General features: G+C 36.6%; 1 protein-coding gene across 4 annotated transcripts in view; it reads left to right on the plus strand.

The window, feature by feature from the left end:
- The window catches only part of MYO3B (myosin IIIB), a 196,826-nt gene that overhangs the window by 32,701 nt on the left and 141,713 nt on the right, over nt 1-22,412 (plus strand). For 3 of the 4 annotated variants that reach the window (XM_068685651.1, XM_068685652.1, XM_068685654.1), the window contains 2 exons: nt 420-496; nt 12,821-12,966. In XM_068685651.1, coding sequence (XP_068541752.1) covers nt 420-496; nt 12,821-12,966 — 223 coding nt within the window. Of the gene's footprint in view, nt 1-419; nt 497-12,820; nt 12,967-13,353; nt 16,069-22,412 lie in introns of those variants that run through there. The other variant, XM_068685653.1, reaches the window with a different exon arrangement.

Consider the following 22,412-nt stretch of genomic DNA (forward strand, 5'->3'; position numbering starts at 1 on the left):
GAATAAATTTCAGCTAGAGTTGGGCAATATTTTTGGAACAGGAGTTTTAAATTCTGTTTGCAATTTGAAATGTTCTAGTTTATATTCATGAAAACAGCAGATTACATGTCTGTGATATTTAGGTGCCAATTAATTTTTTGAATTTGAATGAAAGTGCTTCAAACTGAGAGTCATTCACAAAGAATCTCTCAGCAATTCTGAAATAAAATAGCAAGCTGTGGTCTGTCTGGGACAAGCTATGAATATGGGAAAAAGGAAATTAATCAAACAAAAAATTCAGTACAAATGCTGCACCTACTTTGGCCAGGCATTCTGCAGCTGTACTCTCAGGCTCAAAGTTTGTTTCACAGGTACTTGAAGTAAACTGATTACAATGAGGTAATGAATTTGAAGCCAAGATTGGATGTGTTTTATTGCAGGTGTTTCAGCCCAGCTCACCAGCACACGGCTGCGTAGAAACACTTCAGTGGGAACACCCTTTTGGATGGCACCTGAGGTAGGCAAATGTTTTCTTTATCCCGTTTGGGTTGTCTTCTTTCATTGCAATGCATATTTTTTTTCTTTTTTTTCTTTTTCCCACTCAGCAGGCGAAAGAAGTATCTCTACTTGTTACCTTTGGTTGTGTTTCTACTTTCCTCTATATCTATGGCCCCTATTCAGTAAGATGAATGTCCTGTTAGAATATACAAAATTGATTTCTTTAACAGTAATAATGTTCAATAATTTCTTCTCTGTCATGTTTCCATAAAGTGCAGGGGGTCTCCATGTAAATTTTATGATTTCCCAATCAAATACATTCAATGTAATTCTATAGAAATTCTTTTTAGGTGAAAAGTTCCAATATGAGAGATGAAGGGAACACTTCATAAAATTATCAGGTATATAGTAGATAGGGATCTACATCTTACAGCTTGGGATGGGGGAAACCGAAGTCTGCAAATCTGCAGTCTCTTGAGGACCAATCCTCTCCTGAGCTAATGCTTCTGACACTGCTCTGGCCCTGCATGGTCTTACACAGTGTGAATATTTGTGTGCATGTGTTCATGGTTTGTTACCTATGGTTGGATTTCTGTTCTGAGAAAATGCATGCAGTTTTTCTACAGTTGGCTAATTGATCCATTTTGTTGATCCATTTGCTTAGTTATGAAGGTAGGTACTCTGAGTGTGGGAGAGGGAGATTAAAAAATAGTAGTTCTTACGCTATACGTGTGTGCTTTCAGGAGCAAAAACTTGCATCACTCGTCCTAATCTATTACTATATTGGCCTAAGCAGCACTGATATTTAAAGGAAAGGTTAAATTAATGAGGATTTAATGTCTGCTAAACTGAAGTATGCACACTGAACAGTAGTAGTAGATAAGAATGACATCTGTTAATAATTTTTGACTTGTCTTTCTTTTGAAGATCTTAATGCATTTTCAAACATCTAGTTCTCCTTCTCCATTAGGGTCTTACGTCCTGCTGGTCTTATAGCAGGGGGGAGTGTGTTTTGGTGTGCTTGTCTATACATCTGAATACAGGGTGGGAGAAGGAGATTCCACCTTCCTGTCCTGCTAGAGGACACTGAAAAAACCCTGATTCAGCTGTGTGTTCTTTAAGCTTAAATTAATTGTGTTCTTTAAGATTAAACAGACTGTCTTGTGAAGTAGTTGAGCCGAAAAAAATGTAATGAATAAAGTGTTTGAATAAGCTACAACATGGCAAATTTCAACGTAATCATATGCGTGTTGATGTCATGGAATCAGTCATAGTATGAAGGTAAATACTAAACCAGAATTAAATGTTTACTAGGAAAGAACAACAACTTTCATGTATAGTCCATGTAATAGTTTCATGTAATCTGTACTACTTCTCACAGGTTTTTCAAATGCTATGGTAGAAGGGAAGTAGGTAATTGAAAATGTATAACAGGCATCTAGGAAGTTTTGCATGTTGTGTTTAAAGAAATTATTTCCCACCACTGAACAGTTACAAGTGTCAATGCAGTGGGAGAGATGTCAGGGTGAAAGAGCGATGGGTGCACATTATAGTAAAATTTGAGCAAGTTTTACTCATAGATTTAAAAAGCAGCCAGTACTAGACAATAAATTTTATGTTTTCTTATTGTTTATTTGTTTTTACAAGATTTACTTCAGGAACAGAGTAACACAGACAATAGTTACAGCTGGTTGACTTTGTGAGGTGGTACAAAGACTCTGTATGTTTGTGAGTACCAAAACCTAAAGTTCAGATTTCTTTCACTGATTGGGAACATGCACAGTGGGACCCATGGACTGGCATAGATTAAAAACAGAGAAAAATAATCTGTGGCGGTCCTAGCCAATGGCCTTAGACTATATTTTTTTTATACAATTTTCTCCAGGCATAACCCTTTATCTTCTATCTCATGAAGCTCGAGAAAGTTAAAACACACTTTAAAAAAAAGTCCCTTATGTAATTTCAGTAAATTTGGGGTTAAATGGTTATCCAAATAATTAAAGATTTTAAGATATAAAGTTGTTGATCTTAGTCTACCGCTCTGTAAGAAATACATTTTTTATATGATACAGTTTATGAAATTAAAAAAACAAAAGGGGTTAAAAAGGGAGTGGTCTGATTTTTTTGTATGCTCTTAAACCTAAATAACAGTATAGCTTTATTTATGTTGAAGGCCATTAAACTTAATTGAATTTGGGATGAAATTTGCATGTTACATACAAGTGCACGCAGGTCTATTTCTGTACATCAAACAGTTTAAAGTGTTGTGTAAATGTTTGTTTTAAAATACTTTATACTTTTTATACATCCCTTTCTCTTGCTAAGGAAGGCTGATTACAGCTGAGCAGAGAAAAGAAGCTGCTGTAACAGATCCAAAATTGATCTTGTACAGTCTCACAAAGAATGGTTGATATTTTACCATCTCCATAACAACCAGTTTACGTCACAAAGGAGACACAAGATACCTTAGAAACCACTGTGCAAGCATTATTTATGGAATCACCTTCATTGAAGACATTCTGAAACCTTTAAAAAATACTCCTCCTTATATTATGAAATATTTTATTGAACTGAGATTAATAGAAGTTTTTTTTTTTTTTTTTTTTTTCAGTACGGTCTTGCATTAGTAATTGCAATCAAAGGCAGCAATCATACCAAATGTATTTTTCATCCTGCTTGCAAGTATTTATTCTTAACATAAGGTAAAAACCTGCAGGAATAAGCAGAGACTTTGAGATAGATTTGATCAGAAAATATGACATGCTTATAACCAATGTATGTTATGTGCATAGCACATCAAAATTGGAACAGGGCTAGCTTTAAATCCTTCCTGTTTACTGGAAAGATTTGTCAAAATCGCCAACCCAGTGCCATAAAGCATAGTCACATTTGCATGCCAATGCAAGCCACACTGAGCACGTTTCATAGGTGCGCCAATCTGCAAAACTGCTGCAGGATGCTCAGATGCCTGTTACGCTGTTGTTGAAATAGCTTTTAAATGACCAGTTGTTGTAACACGTGCTCAAGTCATACAGTTGCTTTCTTTGTGTTTGTATGAATTACCTCTTTCAACTGTTGGGTGAAGTGCAGTTTACCTTACTTCTAGGGAGACCTTTCTGGTATTTTAAAAATAAGTGCAGCCAAATTTTTATGCATAATATGAAGGCTTAGAACTGGGGGGGAAGGTAAAAAAAAAAAAAGCTGAAAAACTCTTCCTGGGTAGCAGCTTTTTAGGAACAATGGTTTCTAGGTGAAATTGTACTAAGATTGGTAAAAACTAGAAAAGCACTCAAGAGTCACAAAAATCTGGCTGCTTAAAGGTTTTGACATAGGATAGAATCTATGTCAAATCCAAAAATACCTTAAAGGACAGGAAAGAAATGTTAGTAATCATCAAAATAAAAAGCGTGAAGACTAGGATTTATTTATTTTTTTAATTGGACTTTCACTGCTACGTGAAACACAGGAGACCCAGTCAATGCATAAATCCATCATGGGACCTCATCTCACGTAAGGGTGAGAAAGATAAACTTGATCTGAAGGGAAAATAGAGAGGGAAGATGAAAAAGCCTACCTTGAAAGGAGACTACAGGACCATTGTAGAGAAATGACCCTTGCGAAGTGAAGCTGTGTTAAACCACAGGAAAATATTCAGATATGAATGAATAACTTAATATAAGCAGGAAACAACTATTCTGGAAACAACAACTACTAGATAAGCTTGAATAAGGAGTAGGAGTAGTCTGTATAACAAGGAAAACTGTCATGTTTTAAGATCAGGTGTGCAAAATGCATCAAAGAGATTATACAATGTGGTACCTGCAGTAGCAAAAGATCAGAAGAAAATAGCAGTGGCTGAGGCAAAAGGTGGCCTGTTCAGCTCAGTGTTCTTGCTGGTCAGCATGAAAAGCAGCAGCTTAACCGTTGTGAGTGACTGGGACATTTTTATTTTTTTTCCTCCTTCTGATGACTAAGGCTTGAATGGCAGTAACAGGACAGATCAAAAAGATTTGTCCTTGAGTATTTGTTTTGAGCAGAGCACAGGATTAACCAAAAGTTGCTGAAAATGCAGAGGTAGAGAAACTAGGCAGTGTGGAAGCAAGTGATGAACTTGGCAAGGATAGAGAAGCTTTTAAGTAGACTCACAGAAAATCAATCATTGCTGTTTAACCTAATTAGTATTGTCTCACACTTACAAACATAGACATGTAGAAATTGGAACACTGAGTACAGACAAGGCAAAAAAAAAAAAGATAAATAAGGCAGAATTGTTTAAGTACTGTAATTATTTAAAGCTCCCTATTGCCAAACACCTGAGGTTAACTGAAAGCTGCTGCTATTATGCTGGAATAATTTGTGTTGAATGCTAGTAGGAGGAACCAGATTTGAAATTTCTGAACAGAACTGCCTTTACATTCCTATTTCCAAATCTCAGTGTGTCTTGTGTTCAGCCTTCATTGCAGAACTGGACAAAACTAAGTCAGAATTAAATTGCAAATTTTCTTTTTCACAAGTAATTGAAATATCACAAAAGCAAACCACCATACTTGCTTCTGATGTCCCAGTTCATGTTTTGATTTCTAAATGCTATCATGATCTGGCCATTTAGATCCTTGAAACTAAACTTGACTTTTGAAACAAATACAGTTAGAATCTGTACCTTTTCTTTGGCCCAAGTCTAGTTTCGGAAACAGAAATAGAAGAATATCAGCATCTCTTCAGTTCTGTCTTCAATGAAGGCAATTTAAAAACACAAAGAATACAGCGTTATATATTGATAACTGCTATAAAATGACAATGGCACATACATATTTATTGTTTGAAAAAATGAATATAAAATGTAGTCGATCCTTTAAAGAATTACATTTTGAAATATGACACGCAACAGTAGGGAAGAGATCCAACGTTGTTAAAGGTATCATATGAGTTCCATAATAATGGGTTCATCAGAGGTAAAATTTTGGCTATATTTTGCTATTGATTTCTGAGGGATTACAGATGTCACACTATTATTTAAAACTGTGCCAATTCTGTACTATGGGTATTTGTTACTGTCCTGAGAAAACGAAGTAATGACCGGCCAGACTGCCGGAGAAACAACAGATTATTTTCCTTTTCCCTCCTGAATTAACTCATATTTCTGGGGATAAAACTGAGTTCATCTGAGCATCAGAATAAATATCTGGAGTGTCAGAACAATAGGTGACTAGCTTATTTTTTTTTTTCCCCAGTGTTCCTTTGTGTTTTTTTTCATCTTTAAATCTGTTCATATGTGTGTGAAATAAGTCTAATACTGAAACAATGAATAATATTTGCATTCAATATTAAACTGTTTCTGCATGATCTAAGGAAAAGGTAACCAAACCAGTATGAAAAATAAATAGCACCAAAAGGACATCTGTAGTAATACAGAAAAATATATAAAGAGAAAAATCTCATTTGTGAATACTCACAGCAGCTTTTCTATTGAAGTCAGTATTCATTAAGTAAGGGCTATATTCAGGTTTTAGAATCTGGACCAAAACCAGCTTTCTTTTGGATGCTGTAGATTAGACCTAATTTCTCTTACTTACCTCTTATTTACGTTCCTATTGTAGGAAACATGGGAAAAAAAAACAAAAAAACGTTGAAAAAAAAAAACAACACAAAAAACAGCACATAAACATTTAATAATAAATACATCTTGTGTAGTTAAATACTGAGTTGGAAAAATCATGTAGAAAAGATAATGTCATTGCAAACCTGGACTTATCTTTTTAATTAACTCTAAATAAAGTACACTGATACATTCATATGAAACTATTGAATGTATTCTCATTTTGCCATACTCCAGTCTATCTTAGTTGACAGCTCTTTGCTTACCTCATAGGACTCAAGGTCACCATCCTGTTAATAGCTCCAGGTCTCTTTGCTGTATTTCCTTATTAGCTAAAATAAGCTCTTCTGATGTGCACATTTACACTATGCCTTTAAATGCCAACTAACCATGGCATTTTTGTAAACACTGATTTATAATGAACTGGAGGAATTCACACCACAGATAGCATAAATAGATTTCAAGAAAATATAGAATATATCTACACTTTTCTGCCTGAAAGATATTTAAAAACAGTTCTACAGTGAAACAGTATGTGCATGTTATGATAAAGAAACATAAGGAACAATGTACTTTCTCTGATTTTAATAAGGAAAATGTTGAAAATATTTCCTCTTAACATCTTCCAAAAATGTTTAACAACTATTCTCTTGCAGCTTTTAAGATGTTACTGAATTAACTGTAACCGCTTTTCTTTTTAACTTTGTGAATTACAGTAAGTAATATAAGATAGACAATATTAAAAAATATGCACTCAAAATAGTAATAAAAAAAAATCACCAATCAGTTTTAGGGAGAAACTTGACAGATAGGCATAGAGAAAATTTCAGTTGCTTCTACAGAATTTTGTGTTTATCTAGCACAAGGATTAATTGTGAAATTCTTGAAAATCCCATGGATTTAGTGGGGAAAAAATAAACGTTTTATATGAATTATGTTTGCTACATTGTGATTTGAACATTGCTTGTTGATACCATTACTGTATTTATGGTTGTACGCTAGGTGTAGGGTGTAAAGGAATTTTCTACTTGATATATGTTCTGAAATAACATCCCTGCTTTCTGGAGGTTAAAGCAGTGGGACAGTGTTAGAAATTATTTTTTAGGAACATTAGATATTTTATTGGAATTCAGCACTGGCTTTGAGTTTGGTCTTGTGGCATGTGGTAAGTGGTATAGGCATGCCAGAGAGAAACTGCTACACCCTAAGTGTGAGAAAGCACGGAAGAAAAAACGGTGGAAACCATTGGAGCAAGACTGGATGGAGGAAAGGAGGGACACAAAAGTGAAATCTTTATAGCAGGTCAGTGACAGAGTATGGGGTAGAGTTAGGTCTCTAAATGGCCACATATAACTGAAATGCCTGTAACTCTAATGTGCCACCTTCTGAGACTTGACTGGCATGATATAAACAAAGTTATATTTTTGGGAACACAGATTTTATAGGAAGCAAATAAATAAATGTTAGCTTTTGTCTTGGTTATTTTTACCCCTTTCTTAATTTTCATGGTATAAAACAAAACAGTTGTGTGCTCAAAAGTTGATCGTTTTTCTTCCTGTATCAGTTGGTTTAATAAGAGGTACTCCATTTCCCTACAGATGTAGCCTTCTGGCAGGGCAGTCTAATGGTCTCAGGACTATTTGGCTTGGGTGAGGTAAAAAATAAAAATTAGTTATTCACAGCTGTTAAAAAAACATAATTGTTTATATATAATTTTCAATGGATCAACATTAATTTAAATAATTACTAATGCAAAATATTTAAATATTAATTGCTTTTTATTTTGGTAGCACTTTAAACGATATACTTTTTCTGATAGAAATTTGAATGACAGTCATAAATAAGGAACTGAAATACAAATAAGAAGATGGGGAATATGGAACCAATTTCAGCTGCAAATTTGCTGTTGTTTTAATAGGTTAAATGTGCTTGAGGGGTTGATAGGGGAAATACAAATACATGTATATTCATATAGACAAATCTACATATATTATACCATAAATACAAAGATATGAACTTTGGTCTGGATAATTCAATATCTCCAGTGCTGCTAAATGCTATGGTGAAAGAGTTGTGATGTGTTTTTGTTTTTGAGAACGTAGGATTTATAACAATATTCAATTTTATATTTACCATCTAGATAAATTAAGTTGGATTACATAATGTCAGGTGGACAGCAGAAATTCAGTTGGTTTGTTTTGATTTTCATACTTAGCAGTTTTGTTCTCCTTGCAGCAAGGGTAAGTATTTTGTACCACGTTTATTTTTTCATACGCAGTGCTCTGCTTTCAGCATTGTGCTCACACACCTCATAAGCTGCTTAGTTAGCTACGGCAGCTGAAAACAGCACTGCCTTTCTTCAGGAGCATCAACATTTTAACTGCAGAGCAGCTTCTGCTGGTGGGTCACCAGAGCTAATTGTGTAGCAGTTGTCTCTAGGTAGCAGATCCGTACTGTTATTATCAGTCTACTGTATTGTGTGTGCTTGCAGCTATGCTTTGTACGTGCATTGACTGTGCAGAGGCAAAATGGAAGTAAGTTCACTTCTAATAAATCCAGGTAAGCTTTGAAAGGTTTGATGTATTTTGCTTCAGCTGAATATATGTGAATATGAACATATGTAGTATAGCTTACTTTCTGCCCATAAGCAGTACGTCCAGTGTACCAATAACAGCTAGTTCTCTGTATTATCTGTTTTGCCTCTTTTACATCCACCCCATGATCTGCTTGTGCACCTGCTGAAGTTCAAAAAAATCTTTGCAATGATTTCAAAACAAGTAGAATTATATCCTTCAGAAAAAGGAAAATCTTCTTGTCAGGGAGTGAATTGTTGTGTATTTCTGTGAACTGTTGTATTTCTGTAGACGTTATAAATTGCACAGAATGCCTGATCACTGGCTTCTCAAAATGCCCTCCAGTTTGTGTGACTGATTCATTTATGTGCTGTTTTTGGCAGACCAGTGATTGGCTCCCCACTTCACTCTGACTTTGACCCTCAACACAAACGGTGTTGACAACTACCATCCCATTGTCTGTTTCTCTGTGTGATGTTAAGGTGTTTTCCATCCTAACGCTGTATGGCTGGGTGTGAAACCATGATGAAATTACAACTAGTACAAAAGGTGACAGTCTGTCTCCTTAGCAACCTGGGCTGCTGTGTGCACGTAACCAGTCTGTGCCAAAGTGCAGGACTTGGTGCTTATTCCCATGGCATTCACTGGCAAATCCTGAGATTAACTGCATCATCCCCTGCTGCTTGGGGAAGCAAACTGCCTCTTCCTTTTTGCTTGTACCAGCAAGGGAGGATTTTGCTGGATATAAAATTGGTACAGATGTGATGAAGTCTTTGCACGAGGTAGAGAAAGGAAGTAGCGTGTTCTTCAGTTTCAGATCATTTCTTCCGGGCTGTCTGCCTTCACACCCCGCTGGGCAGAGCAGGAATCAGCAGAGCCTTGGAAGCTGAGAGGCAGTTTGAGCTCCAGAGCTCTGACTGAAAAGGACAGATGGTCCCAAAAAATAAGTCTCTTTGAGTTCCCTGTAGAGACAGGAACATAATTAAGGATAAGTGAATGGTATTTTTCCTTTTTTATTTGGCTTTCAGAGATTTTTGCTCTGCAGGGAGTTCCAGTGGTTTTAAAGGCAAGACAGAACTGGGGCATTCCCAAGGGCTTAGCTTGTAAACTCTGACTGAGAGAACTGTTTCTTATTTAGACTTTGTTTTGAGGTAGTGTTGTCTGCTATCCAACATATAAAGCGAACTCTCCATTTAGACCTTTCATCAAGGAAAAAGTTGTAAAATCAGACTCTTGTTTTGAAAATAAAAATTAGTACCATTGGTGCTTCTATAAGTGGCGCATAAAATGGTAAGATTCTAATAATAAGTTCTGCAGAAATGTAAAACTTATTTCAAACCAAAGTGATCGTTAAAGCCATATACATGCTGCATGTGCAGTGTCAGAAAAGCAGTTCAATTTGTACATTTTCTGTAAGGCTGGTCTCGCTATAGCCATGCTAACTGTCTACAAGGTACTTGCTAGCAAAGTCCCTTGGCTGGAGTTGGAAACAAAGACAATGTAAATTAAGGGGAATATTTTTCTAAAACAATCATTTCAGGCTCTGTTACTAGAACAGAGGAGAATCTGACAGTGTTTAGTGCCAGTATTTTGCAGTAGTGTCATTTTACCACTATGTGCTCTATTTACTGAAGGTGTGGCTGTTAGTGGTGGAGCCCAGGGCGTCCAGAGATGCTTTATTCATTCTTCTCCCTTTGTTTGATATCTAATATATTATGAAGCTGAGAGAAACTCAAAGACTTTTTTCTTCTTTAACCAACAGTGCCAGTATACCTTCTCTTCATCATCCATCACAAATGCAAAGCCCTTTGTTTTCATATAGTTTTGGTGTAGCTTGTTAAACCTTTTAAGACTGAGATACAAGCCAATGGCAAAACTTGCTATGTACTTAGAAGTGATTTAGTGTGCTTATAGAGCAAAGAGTGGTGGTGTCTTTGAATGCAGGAGAGCTCAGCTATGTTCCTGGCACTGCTGCTGATGTCCATTGTGACCTTGAGCAGATGCTTCTTTTCCTTCCCTTGAAAACAAAAATATATTTATCTGCCTCATAAAGTATGAGAACAAATAGCCAAGTATTTGCAAAGGACTCAGCACAATTATGAGAACCAGGCAACTTCTGAGATAATCACTGCGAGGAGATGGGCTCTAATGGTTTTTCAAACAAGCAGATAAGTATTATTCATGTATTAAAAAAGGAAGTGCATTTCATTAGTCACGTAGGGATAAACCATTTTCAGCTTTCTATGAGTCATGACCTTGGAATCAAACTTGCATGACATTTTTTTTTTTTTTTTTTAAATGTCCATGGTTATACAGATGCTTTGGGAACTGTATAAAGAAACAAACAATCAAGAAACACAAGTATCCCTTCCAACCTCTGGGCAAAACTGCATTGAAGGAAATTGTAGCCAATGCCAAGAGGGGCCTCTCTAGAACAAGTTATTTCAATATTGCTGATGGATCTCAACACTGACTTTCTTACAAGTTTCTACAACAAATTTCATTTCTTTTCCTTCTCTTTAAGGCATGGTATAAGGAAATTAAATCATTGTGTAAGCCTCTGAAATGAGACTGGTGGTTTAAAGCTGACTTATTGAGTTGCATAGCATCTGCCTGTTACACTGCAAAACTTTTTTTTTTTTTTTCAAGAGATGAGGAATCTCTGGGATGAAATTGAGGTTATAATGAACTCTCTGAGGAACTAAGAAATACTTCAGAGCTTTCACTCAAGACATTCTGTTGATGAGAAGGGAATTAATAAGTGACTGACTGCCCTCCCCCCCCCCCCCCCCCCCCCCCCCAAAAAAAAAAATCATATGCATTGCTGTAGTATTTTAAATAGTATGTGCAACACCCCTGATTTCTGCTAAAGTAAGTGATGGAGTCATGAGTTCCAGAGCAAAAGATGGGCAGGCTCTATGGGCCTGTGGAACAGAACCTGGAGCTCCCCTGTTAAGGGAGTTTATGGAGAAAGTATTTGAGAGCTTGGTTTGTAATCAGGATCTTCTGCAGGAAAGGTTTTCTTATAGCAGGCTCTGTGTGACTGTCTGCCAGCAGCTACCTGGAATGCTGACTTGCAGGTTTTACTCTGCAAAGCTGCAAAGCACTATCCTAAACTGAAGCCCTAGCACAGAACTTGGAAGTAACACAAGTTTAAAACAAACTAACAAAACCCTCTTACAGGAACACAGATACATCCATCCTGGGACATGCTATCAGAAGTTTCTGGTTATCTCAAGTACAAATTAGCAACAATATTTAAAACTTTAAGGAAAAATCATAGAAGTAGATATTAGCAATATTCAGGGATCCAACGTTTTCATAGCAGTTCATATAATTGGTTAAATTTGAGAAGGTGAACTTGAGACAGAATTCCAAATCATGATAGAATGAAAGGCAATGAAGCTGTGATTTTTTGCTTGAGTCTGTTGCAAAGATAAAGGCTAAACTTGAATTTGAATCTCATGTTCAAATGCAAAATTGTTTCCAGGTTCTATCTAATGGTTAGCTTCTGGTTACAATGAAAGCAATTAATTAACTGGTAGTCTGCATTAGGTTTGTGATACAAAATTCTGGTGATGTCCAAGGAAAGATTCCTGTTATTTCAGTTTGTCTTAGACAAACTGAAAAAGGTACATGATGTATTAATTAAGATTTTTTATTTTTTTTTAACTACTCAGTCCTAGTAGGGATAAACAAACAAACCAAAATTGGCAGGAATGATTGATGGAAAATTCTTATCTAAAAAACAGCTGTGCAAATCAGTCTATCCTCATGAATAGTCATAGAAGTTAGTAAGAATAACATCAATAGTATTCTCTGCTATTGCATTGGTTTCTGTAGGAAGTGTTTTCAAAACCAGAATTTAGTACAGTGTATTTCTTTGTATCAGTATCTGAAGCATTCCACAGATCTTACCATATTAAATAAATGGAAAAAAACAACAACAACAACACACACACACACACACACACACACACACAAAACAACTAAGAAGTTCTAATTTACTGTTACATTTTGTGGGATTTTTCCCGGCTGGGATATGCAGGCAAAGATATGCATTTGAAAGCTAATTAGGATTTTAGACATGACTCGGTGGAGTTATGTGTCATACTAGGATGGCCTGAAATGTGCATTAGGTTAATGCATTGTTTTCCTTTTTTTTTGCTGATAGGTCATTGCTTGTGAACAGCAGTATGACTATTCATACGATGCTCGATGTGACGTATGGTCCTTGGGAATAACAGCTATTGAGCTCGGGGATGGAGACCCTCCTCTATTTGACATGCATCCGGTGAAAACCCTTTTTAAAATTCCAAGGTATGACACTAGATGGCTCTCTTCACTCACTAGTTTGTTCAGAAGCAACTTAGTCAGGTGAAAGGAATGTTTGGTAAACATCTTTGCTTCAAATCCTAAGAATCTCTCATAAGATAACACATTAAAAATGTGTAATGTCAAGACTTTTTTTTTTTCAGCCTAACTTCTACATGAATTTAGACTGGTTTATGGTTAGACCACCTTGAAATGATGTATAATAACATTTGTTATATTCTCATTTTAGTAAGTAAAATCATATAATATCTACGTACCTTTCTTCAAATGTATTTTTCTTAGCTACTATCGATTTATTTTTTTTTTTCCCAAAAGAGGAAGAAGCCAACATTTGAAGCTGTTGAATAACGTTTTTCAATGTTATTCTCGTAGAGTCTTAGGCTGCTTTTACTGTGGAAGAAAAACACGCAATTTTGACCATACTATGAAACAGTCTGTTGATTGCAGCAAACACTAGTCGTCATTTATTTTTTCATTTACCCAAGTATGTTAAGATTTGACGATCTGGATCCTCACACATGGATATGAAGAGGAGATAGAAATTGCTTCCGTGTGTGGTCATGTAAATTAACTGTATTACTTCATGATGACTGTTTTTGCTTTCATTTTGTTCTCATTTCATTGATGCTTCCTGAATAAGTTGATTAACAGTGTAAAATAGGGTTTAACAACAGAACAGTTGTATTAATAGGAGAAATATATCAAGAATCCGTCTGCCACTGGTTACAGACTGGCATGTACTTGTCTTTTTTTTTTTTTTTTTGCTTATAAAGAAAGAATTGCCGCTGACTGATAACAGTTTAAAACCTTCAGCTATATGAGAGTTTGACCTTTTGTTATCTGCTCAGTTATCACAGGCTTTTAAAATTTCTTCTGATTGCAATTTGCATTTCTGATTAAGTCTATTTATATGCAGATGCAGTTGTGCTAGGTTCTGCATCATATAGTTATCTCCTTCTCTCCAGCCCAGACATGAACTGCCAACACTCTTTCCAAAATTATTCATACTGAAGCAGCAGTTCATCTTGTGTCCTTTGCACAAGTGCAAAACAGATCCTGGCAATTAGGACAGTGAGGTAGGCTTCGGATTAATAAAGCAATATCTATAAATTTTATCAGTACTCAAAACAGCTTGAGAGGACAGAAGTCATGTCAATGGTATAAAGCAACAGCAAACAATAGGGTGATACATAGAACAAAACATATGGGGGCTTTGATTTCTGTCTATAGTTTCTCTCTTTGCCTATTTGCTGTTGCATCTCCATATAACTTAGCAAAACCAATATGAATTATCTGTTTTGATGAAATAAATAATGGGTACATTTACTTAATAGAATGGTAGAAGTCTTTTATGCTTATAAGTCAAGGGACTTCCTTCTGCTCTGTGTTTTATAAGCTATAGCTATGCTCTGCTACTGGTAACTGCATTCAAATTAGATAAAGTGGACCAGTGCTGAATGGCATAAGGGCCTGGGGTATGGGAAACAGAGCTTCTGTCCCGGTTCTTGTTTGAAGTCAATTCTGAGAGAGAGAGTAAATACTGAGAGAGAAAGTGCATTCCCCTCTGTCGTGGTTTAACCCAGCAGGCAACTAAGCACCATGCAGCCATTTGCTCACTTCTCCCCAGTGGGAGAGAATTTGGGGGAAAAAAAGTAAAACTCGTGGGTTGAGATAAAGACAGATTAATAGGACACAAAAGGTAGGGGAAAACAACATCAATAATAATAATAATACAATATACAAAAAAAGTGATTCACAATGCAGTTGCTCAGCCTGTCCCTGATCCTGTACCCCCCATCCAGCCAACCCTACCAGTGCTGTTGTTCAGCAGGATGCCACATGGTGTGGGATGTCCCTTTGGTCAGTCTGGGTCAACTGTCCTGGCTGTGTCCCTTCCCAGCTTCCTGTGCACCCCCAGGGCAACACTGTTCAACAACAACAACAAAAACATCAGCATGTTATCAAACTTATTTTCATCCTAAATCCAAAATATGGCACCATACCAGCTACTAGGAAGAAAATTAACTGTATCCCAGATGAAACCAGGACACCCTTTTATAATAGTTTGATAGTTTAGAAGTAATCTACTATATTGCAGTTGACTTTCCAAGGCAGTTCAATCCCAAATCCTCAGAGTTCAGAGATCTGGCATCTTTACACTTCTTGCTTTCATGATAATATCACGATTGTAAATGCAAATGTTAAGACAGTTGGTCATTTCAGGCAGTTAGTATCCCAGGATGGGTTTCTCATCTCTGAATTTATTCAATGCAATTTCTTAACTACAATAACGTGTAGTAGCAAGAATGTCTATAGTTTAGCTATTTTTTATTGGAAGAAATCCCTGCTTTTATTTTTGTGTGCCACTTGCTAACTCTGTTTGATAAACGTTGGCTGCCTTATAAGAGGATAGGGTTTAAACCTCCGCCAGAAGTTTAAATCAAGCCATAATTCTGCACATCTGTTGAGATGAAGGAAGGGCTGTCTCACGTGACTACTGTCAGTGCATGATGGTGACAGCAGCACTCAGCTGAAACCTGGAGTTTACTGCACCTCAGGGGTATAGTGAGAATGGAGAACTTGTTCAGCTAGGCTTAGCTTTCAACTGGGAAGTTGCCATTAGCAGTTTCTGAAGTTGTGTTAGAACAGCCATTTGTCGTTCAAGCCATGTTATTGTTGGAGTTCAGTGGAGCTGAAGGGGCATATTAAGGTGCACATTTCTAATTCTGGGATTCTATCACTTCTGTGTCAGGATATAGCCTTATGTAACTCCAGCTTTGTGTATGAGCCTATACTCTACTGTTTGACAGAGACATGTAATATAATTTGTTAATAACCACTCCTCTTTCAGCTGTGGTTTCTTGGGGTTTGATGTGAAATTGGCAAATCAGGTTTCAGCTATTGTTCAATTACTAATGTACTAAATTCACTAAAACAAAATGGCACCACATCATGTTATAGTGATGGTGTAACTTTGGTACCTTACAGTCAAGCTCCGTTTTGTCTGAAAGCATAAAAACATACCAAGAATAATGAACAATAAATGTCATGTGTTATTGACTTCCTGCATATATGTGATTTCTCTGTGTTTTCTCCCGTTATAATTTTTGATGATAGGATTGATTTGACCTTAGTTTCAAGAAGAAGGGGTGAAATTGACATTCACAGTATATGACACTTGGACATCACTCAGGCAGAGTTATCTGAAATTGTTTCCTTGTTCCCTTACATTCTTGGCTACTATAGATCTGTACTTTTCTATTTATACTACTTTCAGTGTGCTAAACTGGTTTGATTTTTGTGCTGCTGATTTCTTTATGTTAGCAGAAAACTTTTCAATACTTCACAACTTTTATTACCAAGGAGTGAATAATCGGTTTTCATGAATGTACCTTAAAAAGTTAGTTGCTAAATAATGATAGTTAATAGATAATAAACTAGATAATAAAATCTGTATGTGTGTTTCCACAGAATTCCTCCATTCCCAAGTAGGAAACTGAAGTAGTTAAGTTATTGTTGGTTTAGTTATTGGCTTTTTTTCTGGACAGCCAGTAGGTGCACTGCTAGCCTTGGCTTTGAGTGTCAGCTTGGTGAGTTATGGACCTAGGTGTTAGTCTTAAATGAATTGCAATGAGATCTGTGCAGTTTACTTTGACTTTATAAGGTTTGAATCAACCAATGAATGAATTATTTTGTACTGTGTCTTAGCAATTACATACCCCCAAAATCTCTGGAGACACCTTCTGTCCTTCTGTGTTGAACTCAACTTGTGCTAGCAGATGATACACAATTAGGCTTTTATGTTTTTTTCTATGCTATTTTAAGCAAGAAAATGGGAAAAGATAACAGTAGTTAAACATGATATGCTTTTTGGATTCTCTAAATAAGAAGCAAATAAGATACTAAATTCAGTTGGTACTAGTTACAAAGCATAAATGTTCTTCCAGTAGGTAACAAATTACAGTTTTCTATTCTTTCTATACAGCAGGTAGAACGATAGTAGGGAAGGTCAGAGTGACATTGCTTTAGAAAATGCAATATTCAGCAAAGCATAGTTAAATTTCAATCCACAGGAAACTCTGTGGAGGAATTAAATCTTTATTCCAAAACTTCAGATTTCTGTTTAGCTTATCACCTCCAACTAACGCAGGTCCACGTCTCAGTTCTGTAGCTTGAGCCAGGAATGTACAAAGCACCGGTTTTAATAGACTAGAGGTCTGCAAAGGAGCATGTCTGCATGTATATCATAGGACCCCTGCACATGTTTGGGCATTGGTGCAAGGAGAGGCCCTTTATGCCCATTTAAATCTAGAATTATCTTTATATTTCTATTTCAAATACTTTACATTCACCTCTTCAGAAGACATTAGTGGAAAACAATATATCTAGTTGCTATAAACATTCTCTCTATCCGATTCTAGTTATGTATCTCATGGAAAGACTGTTTAAATTAGGATTTTCTTATAGTGTCTGTACAAGATAGTGTCTACATGTATAAGGAAACAGCAGGGCTTGTAGTGTCAGCCCTGTGAGCTGACAAATGAGACTGGCAGCTGGTCCAGAACAGAAGTAACATGGAAAATTCTGAACTGGCACCAACATATCTGATTTCTGCATTCTTCGTCAGTGCTCTGAGGTTCTTAGCTCTGTATTTTCATAACTATTTGGTAGTTTTAACATCTCTGTCCTTATAGCATTGCTGAAGGACATTGATTCAGATGCTTTTGTCTCTGATCTGGATCCTGTCTGCTGAAAGTGCTTCTTTTGACTGAAGATAGTTCTTAACAGGACATTTTAGATAACAAAGCCTCAGTCATATCTGTCTGTCTCCTACATCTCCTCAACATGAGCAGCAACTGTCTTGTCAGAATAGGACTTAGCTTTTCTTATTTGCAGTTCTCTTCTCCCATCTTGTTCAGGGTAAGGGTTTTATTATGAAGATTCTAGTAGAAGGCCCGTAAATGCTTCTGATAGATAAATAGCAGTAGTTGAAAGGCTGCAAACAGATGCGTTACTTCCTGTTCTCCATTTTTAGTGTATTTTAAACTGTAACTACTAACTGCCTCCAGTATGATGTGGATGACATATGCTCACCGATGACCTGACAATAATGATCCTTGTCCTGAAGAAGGGGCATCACATGCGCTGTTTCTCACACTTAGTATTCCATCTTGCAGCTACCAGAAATCTGTTTGAGCAGAACAATGTAAAACTTTCTTTTCATTGAGTCCAGCAAAAGAAAACATGATTAGAGATTGAATTTATCTCAAAAAGAACTGAATTTCAGAGGGCAAGTGAACACTCAGAATTTACTGAGTGTCTGAAGTCAGGCATGAAAAATAGGTGACTCCAATGTGCTGCACTCTTCTGAAAACCTGACCATTGTTTCACAGTAGGAGATGCTGGATGCTGAACATTTCTGAAAATACTGCTTTTTAAAAAAAAAAGAAAAGAAAAAGATATGAAGCATTAACTTTGTATTTTTGATAACATGGCACGAGCTGTTGGCCAGATGCTTAAGCATTTTTCAGTGGTTAACCTCTTTTCTTGTCCAACAGAGAATATCTGATAGCAAAGATGGAGAGAAGAAGAAAATGTCAGTTAAATTTTAAGTGAGATATTTCATTAGACACTAGCCTTCTGGACCTAATCTTTGTATTTACTTTGTGGATTTGGAAGAGAAGGGGATGTGTGTTCATGGATTAATAGAAATTTTTAAAACCTTTCTCATTCATGAACACTTTACTATATGAATGTGTACTGTTTTGGAAACAGTTGTGATACTACATACTCAAGTCTTATTCTTAAAAATGGTAGTAAGAAAGGAAACATTATCTTAGAGAAAATGTTATTGTTCTGTTTTACAATGATGTGAACGTTGTCCCTTATCAAAACGAATTCTTGGAACTAAATCATAAATCTCCTGAAAAGGGACCTCCAGTGCCTACAGGTAGAGATAAATCATACTGAGAAGACACTGAACCATGAAACGATTCTGTTAACATGTCATCTGTCTAGGAATATATTTTCAAATCTCCAACAGAAGGGTCTAAATTATGAATGGAAGGGGGCCTAACAAAGTTGGTAGTTTGGGAGTTGATACTTTTAACCTCTTCCATCTGCTGCCACTACTTAGGTGTGTCTGTTTTGGCAAAATAATACAAAGTAAAAGATTGTCAAATGCTATTAGACCTCAGCTTTTTGAAGTAAAATAGACGTATAAGTTCTTCAAACAACGTTGTGAGAAGCATTGCATTGTATCAGTGTTATCTCTTATGGTAGCAGTGATTTGAAGTTTTGAAAAGAAAATTTATGTCTATGAAAAGCAACATGGCAAAGAGGAGATAAGCAATGTACATTGTAGTCTGGAAAGGGTATATATACCAGTGGAAAGTGAGGATTTTAGACCACGTTGCACAGATCGTTTGTTTCAGGATCTGTCTCTTTAATCATCCTGTTTACCCTGTTACCATGTTTACCACAGGTAAATTTAGAGCAAATTTCTAGGCTCACTGGCAGCTACCATTAACAGAAACTGAATTAATTTTTCCTCTCATCTGTATCGGTCAAGTATTGCTCTTCTGAAAGCTGGAGAAGGCACCCGTCTCCCTTCTCCAGTAGGTGAGATTGAGGTTCCTTCCCTCTGGATGGCAGCGCAACTCCCTGGTGTATCAGTTGCTTCTCCTGGGTTTGTATTGTAAGCAAAGTTGCTGAGGGTGTACTCTGCCCCATCAACCTGATCACTAGTAAAGATGCTGAACAGGACTGGACTCAATATTCACCCCTGGGGTACGCCACACTATTGATGTCCAACTAGACTTTGAATCGCCACCCTCAGGCTTGGTCATTTAGACAGTTTTTGGTCCAACTCACTGTCTGCTCATCTAGGCCATCTGTTATCAGCTTTTCTGTCAGTTTCTTGTGGAAAACTGTTAAAAGCCTTACTGAGTCAAGGCAGGACTATATCAACTGTTCTCCCTTCATCTGTCCTTTACTGCATAATTGTAGGGGCTCTTGGCACAGCTTTTTTAAAGCTTTATAATGCCTCTTGGTTTTTCCTTGGTGAACAGAGTCTGATGAGAGTTGGAAGTTGTTTGTCTCTGTAGGTACCCCTACCCATTGAGCATAAATGTTCAATCATATGGTGGTAAGGAAAGGGAAAATTGAAGCCAGGGGCTTTCCTTTGCAGAAACCAGGTCCATATTCAGATAAGCCAAGGAGCAAGATGGGTGAATGTCCTGGCATTTTGTTCATATAATCTGACAAAACATGTATTAATTCCATGGGGAAAGAGTGCTAAGAGGACAAGATGTTTAAATGTTACTGTTATCACATTGCCTCACAGTTTACAACATTACCAAAATGTGCTTGATTAGGGACTCTGTCCATCTAAAGATGTATAGAAGTTATATGTTACTGAGTCATTTCCAGCAGGTACATAAACTGGTAAAAGTCAAGTGTGTCCTAGAGTTTCAATATCAGACATGAACAGACTTTTCCCAGGGTTGAACTGAGTAATTGAGTGGCTGGTAGTAGTATTTTCCTTACATCACCTGTGTCTACAAAGCAGAGAGAACGATTTGTGTCTAAGAACATATCAAATATCACACACACAGAATTTCTAGGTTGGAAGAGACCTCAAGATCATAGAGTCCAACCTCTGACCTAACGCTAAAAGTCCCCACTAGACCATATCCCTAAGCTCTACATCTAAACATCTTTTAAAGACTTCCAGGGATGGTGACTCCACCACCTCCCTGGGCAGCCTGTTCCAGTGCCTAACAACCCTTTCAGTAAAGAAATGTCTAACAACCCTTTTGGTAAAGAAACAACCCTTTTGGTAAATATGTATTGATAACTAGTCTTTAAGTCTGGCGATACATCTAAAAACGGAAGTATATGCAGTTAGCAGATATATCACGGTAAAACTGTTCCTCATTACCTTATACCGTTTTAATATATTTGAGAAAGTGGCAAAATATTATAAACATTTTCTGTATACTACATGAGATAGCGGAGATTAAGTCCTGGAGTTAAATCATCTTGGTGCAATTTCCCTCCTGTATTTCTCTAGCTAGTTAGTTATCACATAAACAATTATACAGTTGCATATGTTATCTTACTGATTTTGTCTTTCTATTCCATTTCATAAATTGTTTGCAAGTAGAATTTGATTTTGCAGTTACATTCTTTCCTCAGATATATTCATAGACTAATTTCAGCAAGTAATTCGCGCTCTGTGGCTTGTTGAATAGCCTGTTATAAACATTTACTATTTCAGCTGTTAGGAAGGACTTTGCCTACGTAGTGGTTGCCATTTTGTGATTGGTTAAGTCTCTCTTCCAGCTGGCTTTCTGGTCAATACAGGCAATTACAAGTAGAAGGGCATTGTTTTATATTTATATTCTCCACTGCTTATTTAAAACAGGCTGTTTCAGCAAACATTCCTGCCAGTATATCTGTTGCTAGAACATGCAAGGAATTTACAGACACAAGAGCTAAAATGTGTGCAGCTGAAATGAATTCATCGAGAAACTCAAATGAATAATCGTGAAAATAAACATGCCCAGCTTTTAGCCATTTTCTGAGCAAACAAGAAAAGAATCATCTCGTATTCTGTGTTATTCTCAGCACTGCACTCTAACCCTCTCAGAGCTCTAGGTAGAAGCTGAGATGCCTAGCAGATGGTTTTAGTGACTCCATATGCCATTCATTTTGTGCATTAAATGCACGTAAACTGTTTTAGTCAACCAGTTTCTGAAGTAAATTACTACTTTTCAAAATCCATTGCATAAGTAATAGCAGACGGCTAAGATACAGTAAGTGCCATTTTGTTTTGCTCTAGTGGAAAATTTCATGCTGACAAGGTCAAGCCCTGCAGTCTGAGAGCAGTCAAGTGATGAAAGGCGCATCCAGCACAAGGAGAGGTGGTAGATGGACATCCACTAACTGTTGTCTCCTTCAAGAGAAGTGAGGATTTTAAACGTAGCTTAGATTTATGGAGTTGAGCTAGCTACAAAATCTTGCTTTAATTATGTAAATGAAAAATAGATTGTTTTTAGTGTGTTTTCAAAACTTCTCATGTCTTGACAATTTACATGGAAGCCCAGTAGTTAACAACATTGTCTGTAGTTGTCCTGTAGTTGTGAGGGCAAGAAAATAATCCTCAATACAGCAATTACTAATTTTAAGGAGGTTCTTGCTATGGTGCATGGTAAAATAGCGGTTGTAATGGAGAAGGTGTAGAATGGCTGAATATTTTTTTAGTACAGGGAAGTACTTGTGCTCTGCATTTGAAATGAGTTTGAAGACAGAGTGGGAAAATCAGTCAGTTATAAATAGTTAACAGCCAATTTTCCACTATTCAGCCAAGAGAACAGCTTCCTTCTAGGTAGATAATTCACATGTAATATTGCTTTGCAGTAAGACAT

Source organism: Anas acuta, chromosome 6 (genome assembly GCF_963932015.1).
Source record: "Anas acuta chromosome 6, bAnaAcu1.1, whole genome shotgun sequence".
Lineage (NCBI taxonomy): Eukaryota > Metazoa > Chordata > Aves > Anseriformes > Anatidae > Anas > Anas acuta.